Below are 19486 nucleotides of genomic sequence, written 5' to 3'. Positions count from 1 at the left end.
CATCTTCAATTAACGAATCGTACCCATTTTTTTTACAAAACAACATAAAAGATAATAAAAAAAATTCTTTGGATAATCCATGTGTGGATTTAAATATATATCCTAATGATCTTAATGAAGTAATATTGCACGATTCTGAAGATAAAAATATATTGATTGATGATGATTATATACTCAAAAGGGAAGATGTAATAATTGACGAAAAAGAAAATAAAAGACCAGATGTTGATACAAATAAAAATTCAATAATACAAAAAGAAGAAAATATTAAGGACAATATAAATGAGTTCATCCTGTCGAATAATATAACTCATAAAAATGATTACATAAATATTAACAATATTGATGATGAAAAAATGGTAAAAGGTTTCCATAAAAAGGAAATATTTGCACATATAAAAGAAAATGATGATAAGAATAATAATAATGATAATAATAATTATATGGATAGTAATAACTATGCAAAAAATAATTGTAATACTTGTTATTATAATTATAACAATGGGTGGTGCGATAAATCATCCATTTTGTCTGAAAATCGTATATGTAACTATAATGATATACAATATAATTTTTCTTCCAATTATTCAAACAATGTTATATACCCTTTACATAATGAAAGTAATATACATGGAGAAAACTCACCATTGGCATATATAAAAGATGAGGAGCCTTTAGTTTTTGTTAATGATGAGTATGATAATAAAAATAAATTAAATGATATGCTATGTTTAGACAACTGTTTATGTGATTCATGTGTAAGTATAAATGAAGAATTGTTATCTAAGGAAGAAAACAATAAAAAGAATATTTTTGAAAACATGAAAACATATAATTTTTTATGTAATTTGTTAAATGATAAACAAGATGAAGATTTTAGAGATAATAATAATGAATATATAACAAGTCAATCCTGTTTTGAAGAAAATAATAATATGAATCATACATATGATAACTATATTTTTGATAATATAAACGAAGAATATGATAATACCCCTTTTAAGGAAAATATTATATATCCCGAAAATTATAACAATATATTACAACATAAAAAAAAAGACAAGGATATAATAATAAAAAAAAAAAAATCACTTGCTAAATATACCTTAATTGTTAATGTTCCACCTAATACAACAAGAAAAGATTTAATGAATGTATTTAGTCAATTTGGAAATGTTGATTTAACTATGGTAGTATGTGATAAAGAATCTAGACATCCCAATAAAGAATGGACTGCTACATCAGGTTATTCATTTGTACGTTTTTCAACAAATATAGAGGCTAGAAAAACATTAACAGCTGCCACATGTGGATTAATTAAAATACGTGGAAGTAAAGTAAGAGCTACTTGGGCCAAAAAAGATTCTTATTCAAAAAAAGAAAAAGATGATATAGTTTTAAAAATACCTTCTTCTATTTTAATAATTAATATACAAGAATTTAATTGTTGTATTTGTAAAATCTACTTATCTTATCAACCTATTCTATTCCCTTGCTGTTTTGTTTCTTCATGCTCAGATTGCTTAGCCAATTATATTATGAATAATATAAACCAACCAAATTTTAAATGCCCTAATTGTAATATTATACTTAATGACAAAATTATTAAACTTGATAAAAATGTCAAAGGTACTCTAGCATTATTATATAAATATTATTCAAATATTAAAGTTAAATGCCCACATAACGGGTGTCTCTGGATAGGATATCAATACCAATATCTAAATCATTTTATCTCTTGTAAATATAACATAACACACCAAATCCAAACATAAAAAAGAAAAAAAAAAAAAAATATTAATACTTTCATATATAGATTTGTTCCAATAAAAATAGCAATATATATATATATATATATATATATATTTATTTATTTATTTTATTACATATTAGTTAAAACATAAAAAATATTTATCTTAAAACAAAATGCTTTATATACCTATCATACTTTTTATCATACTTTTTTCTTTCTTTAATATAATAACTAATAATCTTAAAATTCAACGTGAAAAAAAAAAAAAAAAAATAAAATAAAATCTTTACATTTATTTTCATGGACTTTTTTTTTTTTTTTTTTTTCTTTTTTAATTTTCTAATTATTAAAAAAAAAAAAAAAGAAGCAAATATTATGATATGAAAAAAAATATATACAAAAATAACAAAAAACAATTATAATATATATATATATATATATATATATATATATATATAAAATCATGTATACTTTCAAAAAAGAAAAAATTGTACCTTTTTATGCATAATACAATAATCATAAAATGTTATCCATATTGAAAAAAATTAATTCACATATGAAACTATATATATAGGTAAAAAGAATAACAGCAAAAAAAAAAAAGAAAAAAAAAATAAATAAATATAATATATAAACATATATATAAACATATATATATATATATATATATATATATTTATTTATTTATGAAAGTCCTCTTCAACTTTCATTCACATTACTTTCATCTAATAGTAAAAAATCGATGGCCCCTTCTACATTACCTTTTGATTTAATTAAAGCTTTTAAACACTTTTCGACATCTGTAAAACCCATACCTTTTAATGAATTCAACTGTTCTGAGTATATATTGTGGTCATTTGCTTCTCCATTAATATTATTACTTATATTAGTATCATTATTTTTAATATTTAATATATCGGTACTTTTAAGCGTATCTTGTATTCCTTCTTGTTTCTCTTCTACATTTTTTATTTCATTTTCAATAGTTCTTGGTGCTTGATTTTCATTTGTATTATTCGTACGCCCACTTGGTATATATCCGTTTCCTGCCCCCACATTTTGAAGTACATTCATAAAATTGCTGAAATTATTATTAAGAGGCGTGTTATTGAACAGGGCATTATTAAAACGGTTATTGTTACTACTACTATTATTATTATTATTATTATTATTGACAATGTCATTGTTTGTGGTATTTCTTAAAAAATTCATGGCTTCCATAAAAAAAGACTGATCCATATAATATGGAGGAATGCTACCACTAGCACTATCAATATTATTATCCTTATTATTATTATTGTGAGCATAATTTTTGCTATTATTTGTTGTTGTATTTTCACCTACAATATTTCCATAAGGAGTATTATAATTACCAAGATTACTTAAACTATTTATCATATTTATAGTATTCATCAAATCGCTTGATGTATTATTTGTCGGGGATGTGGAATTCATATTTAAATTTTTATTCATACTCATTAACAAATTATTTAACATATTAGATGAATTTTCTATTGTTTCATCTAATTTATTATCCTTATTATTGTTCGTTAGTCTATTTGTGGATAAGGTATCATTTTGATTTTTATTAGTATGCGCTAAATTATGAACATGTTGTGTGCTATTTTTATATTCATCTGTCAAATTGTTTTGATAATCATTATTACCATTTATAACATTTTTATTATTACTAACATTTTTGTTAGTTTGTGGAAGTTGTAATTTATTTAATAAGGGAAACAATGAATTACTCAAAAAGGAGTTATTCATAAGATCATTCAAGTTATTATTATTCATAATATTATGTGTCGTATTATTGTTAGTACTTGTATTATTACTTCCCCTTTTGTTTTTGTCAAAAAATAATTTATTTTGATTATTCAACAGACTATTCGTATGATTATTGTTATTATTGTTATTATTATTATTATTATTATTATTATTATTATTATTATTATTATTATTATTATTATTATCTGTTGATAAATTTGATTTAAAATTTTGTGTCTTCTCATTTGTTTGGAAGAATTTTTCAAAATTGTTTAAATTATAATTATTTTTATTATTTATGCTATTTTTATTTTTGGTATTTTTTGAAGCCCACGGATTAGGAAAGGCTTGACTTGTAGGTGGTGATGTAGAATTTAAATCATAATGTTTAACCTTATTTAACTTTTTCTCAATTAATTTTTCTGTAGATTCATACATTGGTTCTTGAATATTATGATACATTCTTCTTAATGTATTAAAACCTCCAGGTATGGCTTCAATATTACTAATAGCTCTATCAGTATTTTTCATTAATTCTTTCATCAAAGATGGATTCTTAATCATTTCAAAAGATTGTTTTAAAGTCTGAGAATCATTTAAAATATGATTTAAATCAGAATTTTGTTCTCTTAACTTTTTTAATTGTTTATTAGAATCCATTATTGATTTAATAAAATCACTATTATCAAACATATTAGATATTAATTTTGATATACCATCATTTTGTCCATATTTACCATATTCATTATATTCATCATTCAAAGTACTTAATTGTGAACTTGTAATACCTGAATCTAGAGTTACATCATTTCCATTTTTTTTTTTATGAACTTTTATAGCATATATTATATCATTAAATTTTATATTATATTTAGCTATTTCATCAATATCTTTTAATGATCTTCCTCTATAGATAATTCGATAATTCATATCATTATTATTATTTAATATTTTATTTAATCCTTTCTTCATTTTTTTAACGCTAATATTTTTTTCTATTCGACATTTATATATATTATTATTACAATCATTTGTCTTTAATCTTACATATATATATTTATTATCGACAATGTTTTTATTTTTATGGTTTAATTCATACCCTTCTCTATTTTTTTTAACACATATATTATCATCCTTATTAAACATATTACAATTATTATTATTATTATTATTATATTTCTCATTCTTTTTATTATTTAGTATCTCAACATTTTCTTCTTTATCTTTATCACATATTAAACTATCCTCTTTATTCATGGTCCCTTCTGATATATCTTTAATATCTTCATTATTATTTATCAAACCATTACGACCATTTATATTATGATTTATAATATCATTATTTCTATATTTATTTGTATCTAATACTTTATTCCTTTTATTATTACTATCATCTTCTTTTATTAATTCATCATTTGTATATTCCTCGTTATCATTCTCATCATATGATGAAACATCCTCTTCACCTTCATCAGAACTGTGTGAATTATTTATAACATATTTATATTCGTTAAGATCAATATTATTTGTATGGACATCTACCTTTTCCTTTTCATTTTTTTCCATTGAATTTGCCATATTTTTTTTTTTTCTTTTCTTTTTGGAAGAAAATAATATAATCTTTCACTAAATGGATTTGAGAAAAAAAAAAAAAAAAAAAAAAAAAAAAAAAAAAATTCTTTTTAAAGTTTTATAATAAAATTGTGGTTATACAATAATGTTATTATATATATTTATATATATATATATATAATTGAGTTTCACTATTTATTTTTTTTTTATACTTTTTCTTTTTTTAATATTCATTTAAATTCTTATATATATATATAATGATCATTATATAAGATGTTTCTATATATAGCTTCTTACATAACATAATATATAAAATCAATGAAAAAAATAAAATAAATAATAATATATATATTATATATATATTATATATATATTATATATATATTATATATATATATTATAAAATTGTAAAAATATTCATCAAAAAATGAGGAAAAAAATATAATATATATAAATATGTTAATAATTATGTATATATATATATATATATATATATAATAATATATATATTTTATATATTTCTAAAAAGAAAAAAAAATATATTATATATATATTACATATATTAAATATATAATATATTATAAGGATTAAGAATTGCATGTCATTGTTAATATAATAAATATATTTATATATATATTTATATATATATATAATATAATACGTTGAAACAGCTTTATTATTTATATTAAAAAATTATTTATAAAATTATATATTATATATATATATTTATTTATATTATTTTTCTTTTTCTTTTATTATAATTTTTTTTTTTTTTTTTTTTTTTTTTTCTTGTATTCTTAAAATAACATACGTATACAAATAAATAATATATGTATAAATATAATTTTTTTTTTTTTTTTTTTTTTTATATATTTTTACAATATATATTTCAAGTAATATTGTGTGTGCTTTTTTTTCCTTTTAATAATAATATTATGTTTTCTTTATATAATATTATGCATGTATAATATAATATAATATATATATATATATATATATATATATATATAAAGAAGGAAAAAAAAAAAAAATATACATATATTCATATATATATAACATAATTTTATCAAACAGTTTGGAAAAAAAAAAAAAAAAACTTATATTTCTTATTATTTTTAATTATATAAAAGAAACATCTTTAATTAAGAAAAAAAAAAAAAAACAACAAAAAAATATTTCATATATGTACTTAAAAAAAAAAAAAAAAAAAAAAAAAAGTGGTGTAATAAAAGTGTTTATAATCCTATATACATAATTCAAAATGTATTTTTATAAAAGTTTTGAATTTTTCTTATCTTTTTAATTTTAATATATACATATATTATTATATATACATATATACAATATTATACATCATTTAATAGAATAAAAAAAAAATCATTTTATTATGTGTATGAAAAAGAACATATAATGAAATACCTCTATACAAAGAAATCAAACTTTATCATAGTATTAACTTTAGAAATAATTTTCTTTCTTTTCAATATCATGTAGAAAAGTAAAAAAACAAAGAGATTTACAAATATTTTTCGTTATTTGATTATTTTTTACTTTTCTTCACTTTATATGTTTAAAAATGCATTGTGGTTACAACATAAAAAAAAAAAAAAAAAAAAAAAAAAAATGTACATTATAAGTTTTACAATAGGATTAAAGAAAAAGAACCAATATATAAATATAAATATATATATATATATATATTTATTTATTTATTTATAATATCTATAAGGATGAAGAATGTCCTTCCCTTAATTAACAAAGCATATATAAAATAATTAAATATTAAGTTGGTAAAAAATTATATATGTTAACAAAGATGTTATGAAAATTTATATAATAGTGTATACTTATCATCACCTCGTTTTATTATATATATATATATATATATATATATATATATATATATTTATTTATTTATTTATTTTATCATTTCTTGTTAAATATATTTGCTTATCTTTTTTCTTATCATTTTATAAAAATTATTAAACGTGATAAATATTACATTAACAAGTCAGGTAAAATTAAAAAAAAAAAAAAAAAAAAAAAAAAGACAGGTAAAAAAGGAAGTCATTTTTTTGAATTAATTCAAAATGGGATATTTTTATTAAATAATTATAATTAGATATTCCTCAAATTTAAATAGTAATGAAAATAATGAAAAAGAAAAAGAACAAGGAAAAATTTAACAAGCGAAAATATAAAAGCAAAATAAGAATATGTAACAATATATATATATATATTTATTTATTTATTTATTCATATATTTTTTTTCTCTTCATTTTTATGATGATTGTACAACGGATGTCATGTGTGCAATTTATTCGAATGAAAATTTTTCTATATGTTAAGAAAAAAAAAAAAAGAAATGATACGAACATTATCTAATTATTAAAAAAAAAAATATATCGTATGTATACCTTTGTTCTTTTTATATATAACTATAACGTGGTGTTGATTGGTCTGTTCTATATATAAACATTTTCCCTTGTATTTAATTTTGCTTATATAAAATGAAGAAAAATTTCTCCTTTATTCCCTTGAGGAAAAATATTAATTCTGTAATCTGGAAAAAATATAAAAAGAAAAAGGGGAAAGCATGAAAATATAAAAAGACAATTTTTTTTAAAAAGACAACATCTTATTTTATATTACTTTATTATTATTATTATTATTGTTTTTTTTTTTTTTTTTTTTTTTTTTCTCTTTCTCCCTTTTATGGTTCACTATATGTTCTTATGTATAAATTATATAAAATAATTGTAAATAGAAGTATATATTGTAATTAATATTTGAACGTAATATTTATAAGTAAATAAATATATATATATGTATATATATATATATTATAAATACTCTCTGCATGCAATATATATGTATATTACTCCATCTTTTTTTTTTTTTTTTTGAAAGAGAAAGAGAGAAAATGATTCGAACTTACTTTTGTAGAAAAAAAATCTTCCTATAACTGTTGCATTAAAAATTTATTATTATAGTGGGACGCTTTTTTTTTTTTGTCACGTATACTTATTCATTTATTTATATATAACTAAAATGGAGTCAGTCAAAGGAAACAAATATATATATCTTAATAATTAAAAAACTTAAATACATACCACAAATATGATTTATAAGGAATATAATATTTATCCTTTTAATGGCATTTTTTTTTTTTTTTTTTTTAAATTTTTAATGTGGGTGTAACAAATTATTATTGATGCCTCGTAAATTTATTTTTAAATGGACCCTTGATTATATATGTCTACATAAAATTTTTACATCCTATCATATATATATATATATATATATATATATATAAATTTTTTTCATCTCCTTATATATGAATCGATTACAATGATTAAATTAAATAATATATTACACAACCTATTTATGTTATCATCTCCTATAATAATATAAATATTAATGTTATTCTTGGGCTACTCATGCTTGATTTATTTATTCTCCTATTTTACTCTTTTTTTTTTTTTTTTTTTTTTTTGATTTTATTTTTGTGGTTATGATGAATATGATCACCTTTATGTACTACATGGTGTACATAACCACTACAATTTTCATTTTTAAAGATAAGTATAACATAATGAACAGGAATATGAAGGAAAGAAATTTCTTCACAAGAAGCTTTTACAACAATAAATTATCCCAAACATTTTATGAAGATGATTATGATTTTTTCCGTTTGGTATTTGTAAAATTTCTTATAAAAGTACAATATTTAAATAAGCATGTACATTTAGGAGATGTAAAAGAATCTTTTGAAACGATAATGCTTAGTATGAGCATGAATCATCAAAACGAAATGTATATGAAATTATATGAAGAAATTAAAAAAATTGGAGAAGATAAAAGATATAAGGAATTATATGAACATAATAATATAAATATTGAGATTGAAAAGAGAGTAGGAAAAAATAGGAACAGAATAACTTTATTATCTCTTCTACCATTTGATTATGAATTAAAAACATTAAATTGTAAAGAAAGTTATAAAAAGATACAATTATTGTTAGATATTTTATATGTATCTATAATAATAAGTTACCATTCATTATTTAATAATCATGAAAGAAAAAATATGTTAATATTGATGTATGAAAATACGATAAACCAGTGGATGAGTTTAAATTATTTAAGAAAGATAATGAAATATGAATTATCTCTAAACAATGATGGTATATTAATGTACATATCTTTAAATAAGAAAAAGGAAAGAACAAAACCAAAAGAAATAAATATAAAATTAAATAATAATAAAAATAATGAGTTAAGAGAATTAAACAAAGATGTACAAATAATGAATGATATAAAAATAATAAATGATGATATAATAAAAAATATAGAAAATAAATTTAAATATATTATAAACGAACATATACAACATTTATATCCAAATGTTATAGGTAAAGAAAAGTTATCTTTTTTGTTGAACAAGTTAATGAATGTATATATTCCTCCGGTACGTGTAATAGGATATGCTACATTTAATAAACATAATTTATATACCATAGATGAAAATATAAAAATAAATAATCAATTTACAGAAGAATATTTTAATATGAACAAGGACAAGGTTGTCATTCAGATGATGATAGGTAATAATATTGAAGGAAACAAGGAGACAGCAGCGCAAAATGATGATAATAAAAATAAAGGGAATTATTATAATAGCACACGTGATGGTTATAATAATACAAGTGATGGTTATAATAATACAAGTGATGGTTATAATAATACAAGTGATGTTTATAATAATCCAAGTGATGGTTATAATAACACACCTAGACAACATGATAACCATACATACCAAAATAATCCCGCACATGATATACACGACTTTCATTTTACTATAGAATATATGTACAACATTTTTATGAATTATATATTTTATAAGGACGATACTTTTCTTGATAATTATAAATATACCTCCTTCATTACATCAAAATACATATTTGGTGATAAGCAACACAACAAACCAAAAGAAGAAAAGAAATATGAAGATTTATCCTTACATATATTTCTAAGAATAAAGAAGAAATTGAAATTTACCTTTAGCCATTTACAAAAATTTTTTTTAAAAAATTTTGCATATATTAGCTCATTATATGATATACATTTTTATGGGGGGTGTTTAAAATATCAGGATGGTGATATGATAAAAGTAGTTGGACATTTTGGAGAGGGCATAGATATTAAATTAATTAATAATGTATTAATTAAAATGAATATACGTGAAATTATTATACATATTAAATTGTCGACAAAGAAAAGAAAAGCTCATGAACAAAATGAATCATATACTTATATAACTATTAAACAAATAAAAAAACAAATAAACAATTCAAATATATTTCATGTTATATATACATTAGTTGACAGTACTAAATTATTACCAAAACATATAAATTGTACAACATGTAGAAATTTAAAATATCATTATATTATTCTGTTGATTACAGCCATTGTACCCTCTTTAATTATATTTATTATTTTCTATATTATATATTATTGGAAAGACAAAAATTGGAGTAATTCAAAAAAAAAAATTTGTACAAATCATATCTCACAAACTTATCCATGTTTCTTTCATTTCAAAACACATTCTAATCGTTACATCAGATTATCCGATAAAAAAAAAAAAAAAAAAAAAAAAGGAAAAAAAAAAAATCCATATACTCGTCTCTCCAAAAATTATAACGAAAAAAAGGAGGATAAAAAAAAAATTAAAATAAAAAATAAAATGAAGAGTAAAATGAAAAATAAAAAGAAAAATAAAAAGAAAAGTAAAAAGAAAAATAAAAAGAAACAAAATGTAGATATTCTAATGAAATGAAAAAAAAAAAAAAAAAATTAAAAATAAAAATAAATTTACAAATAAATTAATATATAAATCAAAGGGATGCATATTAAAAAAATGTATATTATTAAAACGTCTACATATTTTTAATATATTATGTGGTATTCTTATATTGTTCAAAAGGCCATATATCCATTAATCTATTATATAAAAGAGACCTTTATATAATATATATATTTAAAATTTTTGGATCAATATATAAAGCAAATGGCATAACAAAAAAAAAAAAAAAAAAAAAAAAAAAAAAAAAAAAAAACAAATAAATTTTATTTTATGTTTATAAAATATTCAATATGATGAATATAATATTGGATAATAAAAAAGTACAGTTATAAAATATGTACATATATATATATATATATATATATATATATATATAATACTAATAAATATTAGTATAGAATAAGAATTTTTCCTTTTCACATCCACATTTGTGAAATTTAATTTTTTTTTTTTTTTTTTTTTCTTTTTTTTTTAATAATAGTATTAAATAAAAAGGAAAATAAAGATATTATTATTAATAATTAATATTTTTATAAATTTTAAAAAAAAGCATATTTAAATTTTATACATTATATTATGTATAATAAATATTATGATCAATTTTTAAGTTCCTTTTTAATTTTTTAATATATAATATATAGGAACCTAGAAAAAGAACTCTTTTCTTATCTTGAAAATTTATAACTATAATTTTACTATTATATAAATATATATAAATTAATATATATTAAAAAATATATAATATATATATATATATATGTTTATTTATTGATTTATTTATATATTTATAATTTAAAGTAAAAATTTTCATTTCTTTGTTTTTCTTTCGAATTTTTTTTTTTTTTTTTTTTTCTCACCAATTATTTTGTGTAAAAAAAGTATTATATGAAACTTAGTACATTTGAATGTTTTTTTTTTTTTTTTTTTTTTTTTTTTTTGAAAAAAATAAAGAAAAGATTAACCCAAATTAAATAAATATAAAATATGTAACATTTAAATATAAAAATATAGAAAAAAAAAAAAAAAAAAAATCAAGAATTAAAAGTTAAAAATATAATATATATATATATATATATATATATGTATATTTATATTTATATATTTTTATTTTATGATGCTTAATTTTTTTTATATAATTAAATACATTTGAAATTTATAATATGGTTTTTTATTATGAGGTTTTTATTATAAGATGATTTATTCACATTGGGATATATATATATATATATATATATATATATATGAATATATGTATTTATTTGTTCCATATATAATATATTTATTTTATTTATTTGTTCCATATATAATATATTTATTTTATTTATTTGTTTATATATATATTATTTATATTTATATTTATATATATATTTTTTTTTTTTCTCACCTCTCCGAATTTTCACATTTAAACCAATGTAATGTTATGAGTGTGAAATAAGAAAAAAAAAAAAAAAAAAAAAAAAATATGATATAATGATATAATGATAAGATCATAAGCGAATGATATCAACGTAAGGTGTATAATACATCGATATGTTAAAAAATTAAAATATATAAAAAAATTAAATCAGCATATAAAAAAAAAATATATATATATATATATATATATTGAGGTCTATTATATACAACTACATAATATATATATATATATATATATATATATATTATATATGTGTGTTTACTTATTTGTTTTTTTATTTTTCTAATTATATAATTTGTTGTTTATTAAAAAAAGAAAAAAATCATAATAAATAAGTAAAAAGAAAAAGAAGAATTAATTAGCATGTGTTATCTTTTTTTATTTTTTAAAATGAAAGCAAAATAATAAAAGAGTATAATATAATTATTTAACACAATATATATATATATATATATATATATATGTCGCATTAAATTTATGTACATTTCATATATATTATTCATATTAATATTTTTATTTGTATCTTCATTTTAATTTTATATTATATATATATATAATATATATATAATATAATATAATATATATAAGAAAAAATTGAATCATGAATACATTATAAGTGCTGAAAAAAAAAAAAAAAAAAAAAAAAAAAACGATAAAAAGAAAATTATGATAGGTGGTAAGTATTTAAATATAAAAATTTTTGGAGAGAAACGTAATTCATTAGGTAGCAATAAAACTTCAGATAATACGATAAATAATAATAATGTAAATTATATAAAAAGGAAAAAAAATAATAATAAGAAAGATCAAGAAAAAAAATATAATGATAATAATTATGAAGAAGAATATATAAAGAAAAGAAAATCAAAACCAGGATCATTATATAATAATATAGACAAAAGTAAAATTTATCGAGATAAAAAAATTATACATGAAGGATGGTTAAATAAATGGACTAATATTATTGGAAGTTATAGACCTAGATATTTTATTTTAGAAAATGGATTATTAAGATATTCACTTGATAAATATTCTCCTACGAAAGAGTCTTTTGTATTAACACATTGTAAAATTAAAGTATGTCCAGATGATCAATTACATTTTGAAATCGATACAAACGAACAAGGTGTGTTATATTTAAAAGCAAACTCACCAGAAGATAAACATAAATGGTATATCTCTTTTAAAAAAGCACAACTAAATTATATTAATGGTAATAATTATAAAAACAAAAATGGACATCATAATATACCTGATGCAGTACAAACATTTAATATGTCTAATAATTCTTTATTTTTAAAAAATATTATTAAAAATTCATCCAAATGTATTAAAAGGGAAGATCAACATTTGGATGATCCTATAAAGAACACTAACAATCAAACAAAAAAGGAGTTGTCTAATAATAATAAAGAAATAATAGAAAAAGAAAAAAACGTTGATTGTATTATAGTTAATAAAATTCAGGAAAATGTAAAAGGGGACGAATCTAATAATATTGTAAAAAATGTGATATACGAAAGGGATGATAAAGATGTGCCATATGAAAGAAAAGATATATGTATGTCACATGATAAAAATTATAGAAGTCCTTTATATATTGACAATGATAATATGTCATCATATAGTAAGATAAATAAAAATGCAAATATTAAATATAAATCAAATGAATATATTTTTTATAAAGATGATAATGTTGAAAAATTATCATCATCATCATCATCCACCTTGGATACATCTGAATTTATTGAAAAAATGAATAGTTATAATAAAAAATATAATCTAGAAGATATGTTTATTAGTTCAACAGATTTTGAAGATAAAAGTCCAACCTTATGTTTAATGAAGAATATAATATCTCTCAAGGAAATGACAACGGATGTTTTAAAGGGTTCTGAGTATTATCAAGCCAGATCTATATTAAATAAAAAATTAAAAAATAATATTAAAAAGGGTGTTAATAGTAATATTATTGTTGATGTTAATAATAATATTATTGTTGATGTTAATAATAACATTATTGGTGATGTTAATAATAATATTATTGTTGATGTTAATAATAACATTATTGGTGATGTTAATAACAACATTATTGGTGATGTTAATAACAACATGATTGGTGATGTTAATAATAATATTATTGTTGATGTTAATAACAACATGATTGGTGATGTTAATAACAACATGATTGGTGATGTTAATAACAACATGATTGGTGATGCTAATGATTATGTTAATAACAATTTTAGTAATGGTAATAATTTACAAATAAAAAGTGATGAATTACTTTCCTTATTATCACAACTATACTTTTCCATACAATATGCTCATATTATTATAGAGAAATATATACAATGTACCGAATTATTATTAAAGGAAGAATCCATACATTCTAAATATATGAATCAGTCTTTAAAACTTTTAGCCAAACAAAATTATTATCTTGAAAAATCCCAAGAAATTAATAATCTTACTCATATGGAAGAAGAAATAAAAGATAAATTAAAACACTTTCAACTTTATCAATGTGCTACTTTAAGTGAAGAGGACGAAGAAGAAGAAGATAAAGAAATGTATAATTCATCAAAACAAATAAAACAGAAAAAACAACAGCAAGAGGATTTATTTTATGATTGTGATGAATTTATTTATGATAAAAATATATTATCAAATGACGTTTTTGAAGACGAATCCAAAAACTCTATCAGCTTATATAGTAGTGAGGGAGATAAGAATGAAAACTCAGATAAAATAAAAAAGGTGCATAATACAAATAACATACCAGATCAAAATCGTACCTATAATAATGAACACATGTTAACAACACATAGTACTATTAATAATAAAAATGAAAAGATGAATGCTCATATAGATGAACATTATTATAATTATATTAATAATGATCAGGAAAATGAAAAAACTTTTTCACATCAAACATCAGAGCAAAGAAGTTTAAATATAAAAACAAAATCTAGTGATCATGATGATAATATAACTACCATTCAAGAGGATTGTACAACAGATGTTTTTCTGAAAACAATTTTGAATAATAAAAATATTAATGAAACAAAAAGGAATACGGTGAGTACAGAGGATGATATTGCTCTTGGCGATGTGAGGGACGGTTTAATAACATGCGATGTTTATAAAAAGGATCATTTTGTGTGTGATGACAGTGTGGAGGATAAGGATATAATACGCAAACGAATGGGGATTGAAGATGATCATGGCAATAATGAAGATGTTCATGGCAATAATGAAGATGTTCATGGCAATAATGAAGATGTTCATGGCAATAATGAAGATGTTCATGGCAATAATAAAGATGTTCATAACAATAATAAAGATGATCATAACAATAATGATAATATTTGTGTAAAGGACACGAGTAAGAATAAAACAATATATAGAGATAATCACAAATGTGATATATGCCCTTGTGATAATCATTTATATGACAAAAACAATTTAGATAATCATTTGAAAAGTATTAATTTTTCACTTATCCCTTCGTGTAATTCTAAAAATATAAAAGCATTAAATTTTAAAGATATCGAAATATATACTGATAAAAGTATTAAGAGAAGAAAAAAACTACCGAGCCCTAGAACAGAAATAAAAATTAGTATGTGGTCTCTTTTAAAAGATTGCATAGGAAAGGATTTATCGCGTATAGGTATGCCCATATATTTAAATGAGCCTTCTTCATTTCTTCAAAGATTAGCTGAAGATTTTCAATATATATATTTATTAAAATATGCGTCAAATGAAAAAGAAAGCACAAGTCGATTAGCTTTTGTAACAGCATTTACTATATCACCATACGCTTCAGTCATAGGAAGAACGTATAAACCATTTAATCCTTTACTTGGGGAAACATATGAATTGACACATAGAAAGTTTCGTTTTATATCAGAGCAGGTGGTTCATCACCCTCCTATAACAGCATATCATTGTCATAATGAATATATGGAAAATTATGCAAGTATTATGGCTAATGTTCATATATTGGGAAAATCCGTTGAGGTCACGATGCCTGGATCAAGTCATCTGATCCTTAAGTACAAGAAAACAATGATGTCTCAAAATAATTTGGAAAAAAAAATAAATAATTATATTCATAATAATATTCATAATAATATTCATAATAATAAGGTGAAGGAGGGAAATACAGAATCAAACATGATTAATAATTATAATTTTTGTGGAAAAAAGAAACATACACATGATACATATATACACACAGATGGAATGTCTAATGATATAAATTCAAAAAATGATACAAGCGAACAAATTCAAAATGAATTATTAAATGATAATATGCAAAGTGAGGAGAACGGAAATAATTGTATGCCCCCTATAAGGAAAGAATTTTATAAGGACAGAGGAACATGTAAGAACACAAAAGATGGTGATAATAATGATGGTCATAATAATGATGATAATAATGATGATGATAATAATGATGATGATAATAATGATGATGATAATAATGATGGTCATAATAATGATGATAATAATGATGATGATAATGATGGTCATAATAATGGTCATAATAATTGTCATAATAATGGTCATAATAATGATGACCATTTATTATATGATCAAGAACACTACACATATGAAAGAGCAAATATGATTATCCACAATGTAATATTTGGAAAGCTATGGGTTGAACTCCACGGGAATATAATAATACGTAATCATAATAATGGAGACTTTTCAATCGTTAAATATATAAGAAAAGGATGGTTTGAAAAAGAAATTCATAATGTTAGAGGTGTAGTTTGTGATAGGTATAAAAACATAATTTTTTTTATTTATGGGAAATGGTCACAAGAAATATATATTGCATATGTAAAAGATATGAAGAAATTAGAATATGATAATTATTTTTTTAATGAAGATGGTAGTGAAAATATTTATCATTATAATAAAAATACATTGAATGAATTTATTAATACTATTGATTGGCAACTATATGAAAATAATATAGAAAATTTAAATTCTATATGTGTATGGAAAGCACATAAAAGACCTCACAACTCAGAACAATATTATGGTTTCAATTATATGACTGTTGAATTAAACGAAATAACAAAAGAATATGATAAAGATAAAGGAGCAGCTATCGCCTGTACAGATAGTAGATTTAGACCAGATCAAAGATACTATGAAAATGGTAATATAGAGGTTGCTATGAATGAAAAACAAAGATTAGAAAATAAACAAAGACAAAACGCAAAAAAATTTAATAATACAAATAAATATGAACCTAAATGGTTTTACAAACATAAAGATCCTATATTTAATGATAGAGATATCTATTTGTTTAATAATAAATATTGGATAACCAAAGATAAAAATCAATTCTCCGACACACCCGATATATTTTAAAATATTATAAAAGATTAAAAATGTATTAATAATAATTATGAACATATCATAAGATTCAAGACTTTTTCTTTTATGCACATAATAATAATAACAAGAAGAATATATATATATATATATATATATATATATATATATACATACACATTTTATGCATTATATTTGTTTTTTTAAAGAAAATATTATTTGTTTTGTTTTTTTATAATATCATTATAATCAAAGTCAAAAAAAAAAATTTTTATATATCACATTTGTTAAACCATAGTTTATCCAAAAAAAAAAAAAAAAAAAAAGAAAGATATATATATATAAATATATATATATTTATATATAATTATTTTATTTTATTTTATTTTTTTTTTTTTTTTATGGTTCTTTTGTTCCTATAAAATTTTTAAAACGAAATTTATAGCATATTGTGCATGCCTTTATTTTATTATTATTTTTCATAATATTTTGTACAATGTCTGGAAAAAGAAAAATCCACATGCTTGTAACATCACATGTATATATATATTATATATATGTATGTATAAATTTATTCATATTTATTTATTTATTTTTTTTTTTTGTGTCTATATATATTTAATTTTAAACATTAATTAAAACAATCATAAATAATTATATTTTAACATTTGTCACATTTTATAAGCTTATTTTCTTATTCTCATATTATCATATTATTGTTTTTTTTTTTTTTTTTTTTTTTTTTTTTAAATAAGATTACTTTCAAATGTATATTTTAATAATGAAAGAAGGAAATGTTCAAAATTATATATTATTTGAGGGAGAAAATGAGTAAATTAAAAAAAAAAAAAATAAAGAAAAAGACAAATAAATAATACCTATGTATATTATTAAATTTTATATATGTATAATTTTCTCATTTTCTTTTCCCTATATAGTGTAAAAAGTGATCGTTTCTGCTACGACTATTCAAATCCATCTCCTATAAAAAAAACAACAAAACATTTTACATCCTATAAAACTCAAATGAATAACGATGGTCTCTTTAAAAGAGCATCACTTAAACAAAACGAGTTTAAATATGACATCATGGTAAATATATATAAATAAATAAATATATACATATATATATATATATATACATGTTGGTTATACATGAACTTCATTTATTTTATAGGGTATAACTCCAAAGTGTAATGATCGATATATTGATATGGTAAAAATCAAAATGATTAAAAAGATACATATATATATATATATATATATATATATATTTATATTTATATTTATATATTTTTCCTTATAGAAAAAGAATCAGTTGTTATTTTTCCGATCCATTTTTTTACTACAAAATAAGTTGAACGTTATTGCCACGGTACAATAAAAATAAAAATAAATAAAGATTAATATGCTCCATAGTTTTTAATATATATATATATACATATATATTTTTTTTTTATTATGTGTAGAACAATATAAATAATTATATAACTAACTCTCATGATACCAGAAGACACAGTATACCCATGTTATGGATTCATGATAACAAAACAGTTTATTCAATGTAAAAGAAAAAAAAAAAAAAAAAAATTATTTAAATTTCTTTGTTTTTTTTATTTTTTAAATCATACATATGTATCATTTCTTTTATTCATTTATTTCTTTATTTATTATTTTATTTTTTTTTTTTTATGAACCTCCCAATGTAGTGATTATACAGATGAACAAAGGACAAGAAAAA

The 19486-nt window shown here is 19.6% G+C and overlaps 5 protein-coding genes across 5 annotated transcripts in view; 4 read left to right on the top strand and 1 right to left on the bottom strand.

The window, feature by feature from the left end:
• Positions 1 to 1775, top strand: part of PF3D7_1132100 (RNA-binding protein, putative) — a gene marked incomplete at both ends in the record, with an annotated part of 3393 nt that extends 1618 nt beyond the window's left edge. Inside the window, one exon of the mRNA XM_001347965.1 lies at positions 1 to 1775. This exon is cut by the window's left edge and continues 1618 nt beyond it. Within this exon, the coding sequence (XP_001348001.1) occupies positions 1 to 1775 (1775 nt within the window).
• Positions 1776 to 2452: 677 nt separating this feature from the next.
• PF3D7_1132000 (ubiquitin-like protein, putative) lies at positions 2453 to 5101 on the bottom strand (the record flags this gene model as incomplete). Its single annotated transcript, XM_001347964.1, has 1 exon — positions 2453 to 5101. One exon carries the CDS (start codon positions 5099 to 5101, stop codon positions 2453 to 2455), a length of 2649 nt encoding a protein of 882 aa, XP_001348000.1.
• Positions 5102 to 8609: 3508 nt separating this feature from the next.
• Positions 8610 to 10940, top strand: PF3D7_1131900 (conserved Plasmodium protein, unknown function; the record flags this gene model as incomplete). Its single annotated transcript, XM_001347963.2, has 1 exon — positions 8610 to 10940. One exon carries the CDS (start codon positions 8610 to 8612, stop codon positions 10938 to 10940), a length of 2331 nt encoding a protein of 776 aa, XP_001347999.2.
• A 2110-nt stretch (positions 10941 to 13050) lies between these two features.
• Positions 13051 to 17781, top strand: PF3D7_1131800 (oxysterol-binding protein, putative; the record flags this gene model as incomplete). The annotated part of the gene is made up of 1 exon (XM_001347962.1): positions 13051 to 17781. The coding sequence occupies one exon, from the start codon at positions 13051 to 13053 to the stop codon at positions 17779 to 17781; it is 4731 nt and encodes a 1576-aa protein (XP_001347998.1).
• Positions 17782 to 18526: 745 nt separating this feature from the next.
• Positions 18527 to 19313, top strand: PF3D7_1131700 (conserved Plasmodium protein, unknown function; the record flags this gene model as incomplete). The annotated part of the gene is made up of 5 exons (XM_024473325.1): positions 18527 to 18576; positions 18684 to 18837; positions 18923 to 18961; positions 19052 to 19120; positions 19215 to 19313. 5 exons carry the CDS (start codon positions 18527 to 18529, stop codon positions 19311 to 19313), a joined length of 411 nt encoding a protein of 136 aa, XP_024329131.1.
• Between the last annotated feature and the right edge of the window lie 173 nt (positions 19314 to 19486).

Source organism: Plasmodium falciparum (genome assembly GCF_000002765.6).
Source record: "Plasmodium falciparum 3D7 genome assembly, chromosome: 11".
Lineage (NCBI taxonomy): Eukaryota > Apicomplexa > Aconoidasida > Haemosporida > Plasmodiidae > Plasmodium > Plasmodium falciparum.
The sequence above is the reverse complement of the archived record's forward strand: the minus strand, read 5'-3'. Positions and strand labels throughout refer to the sequence as shown.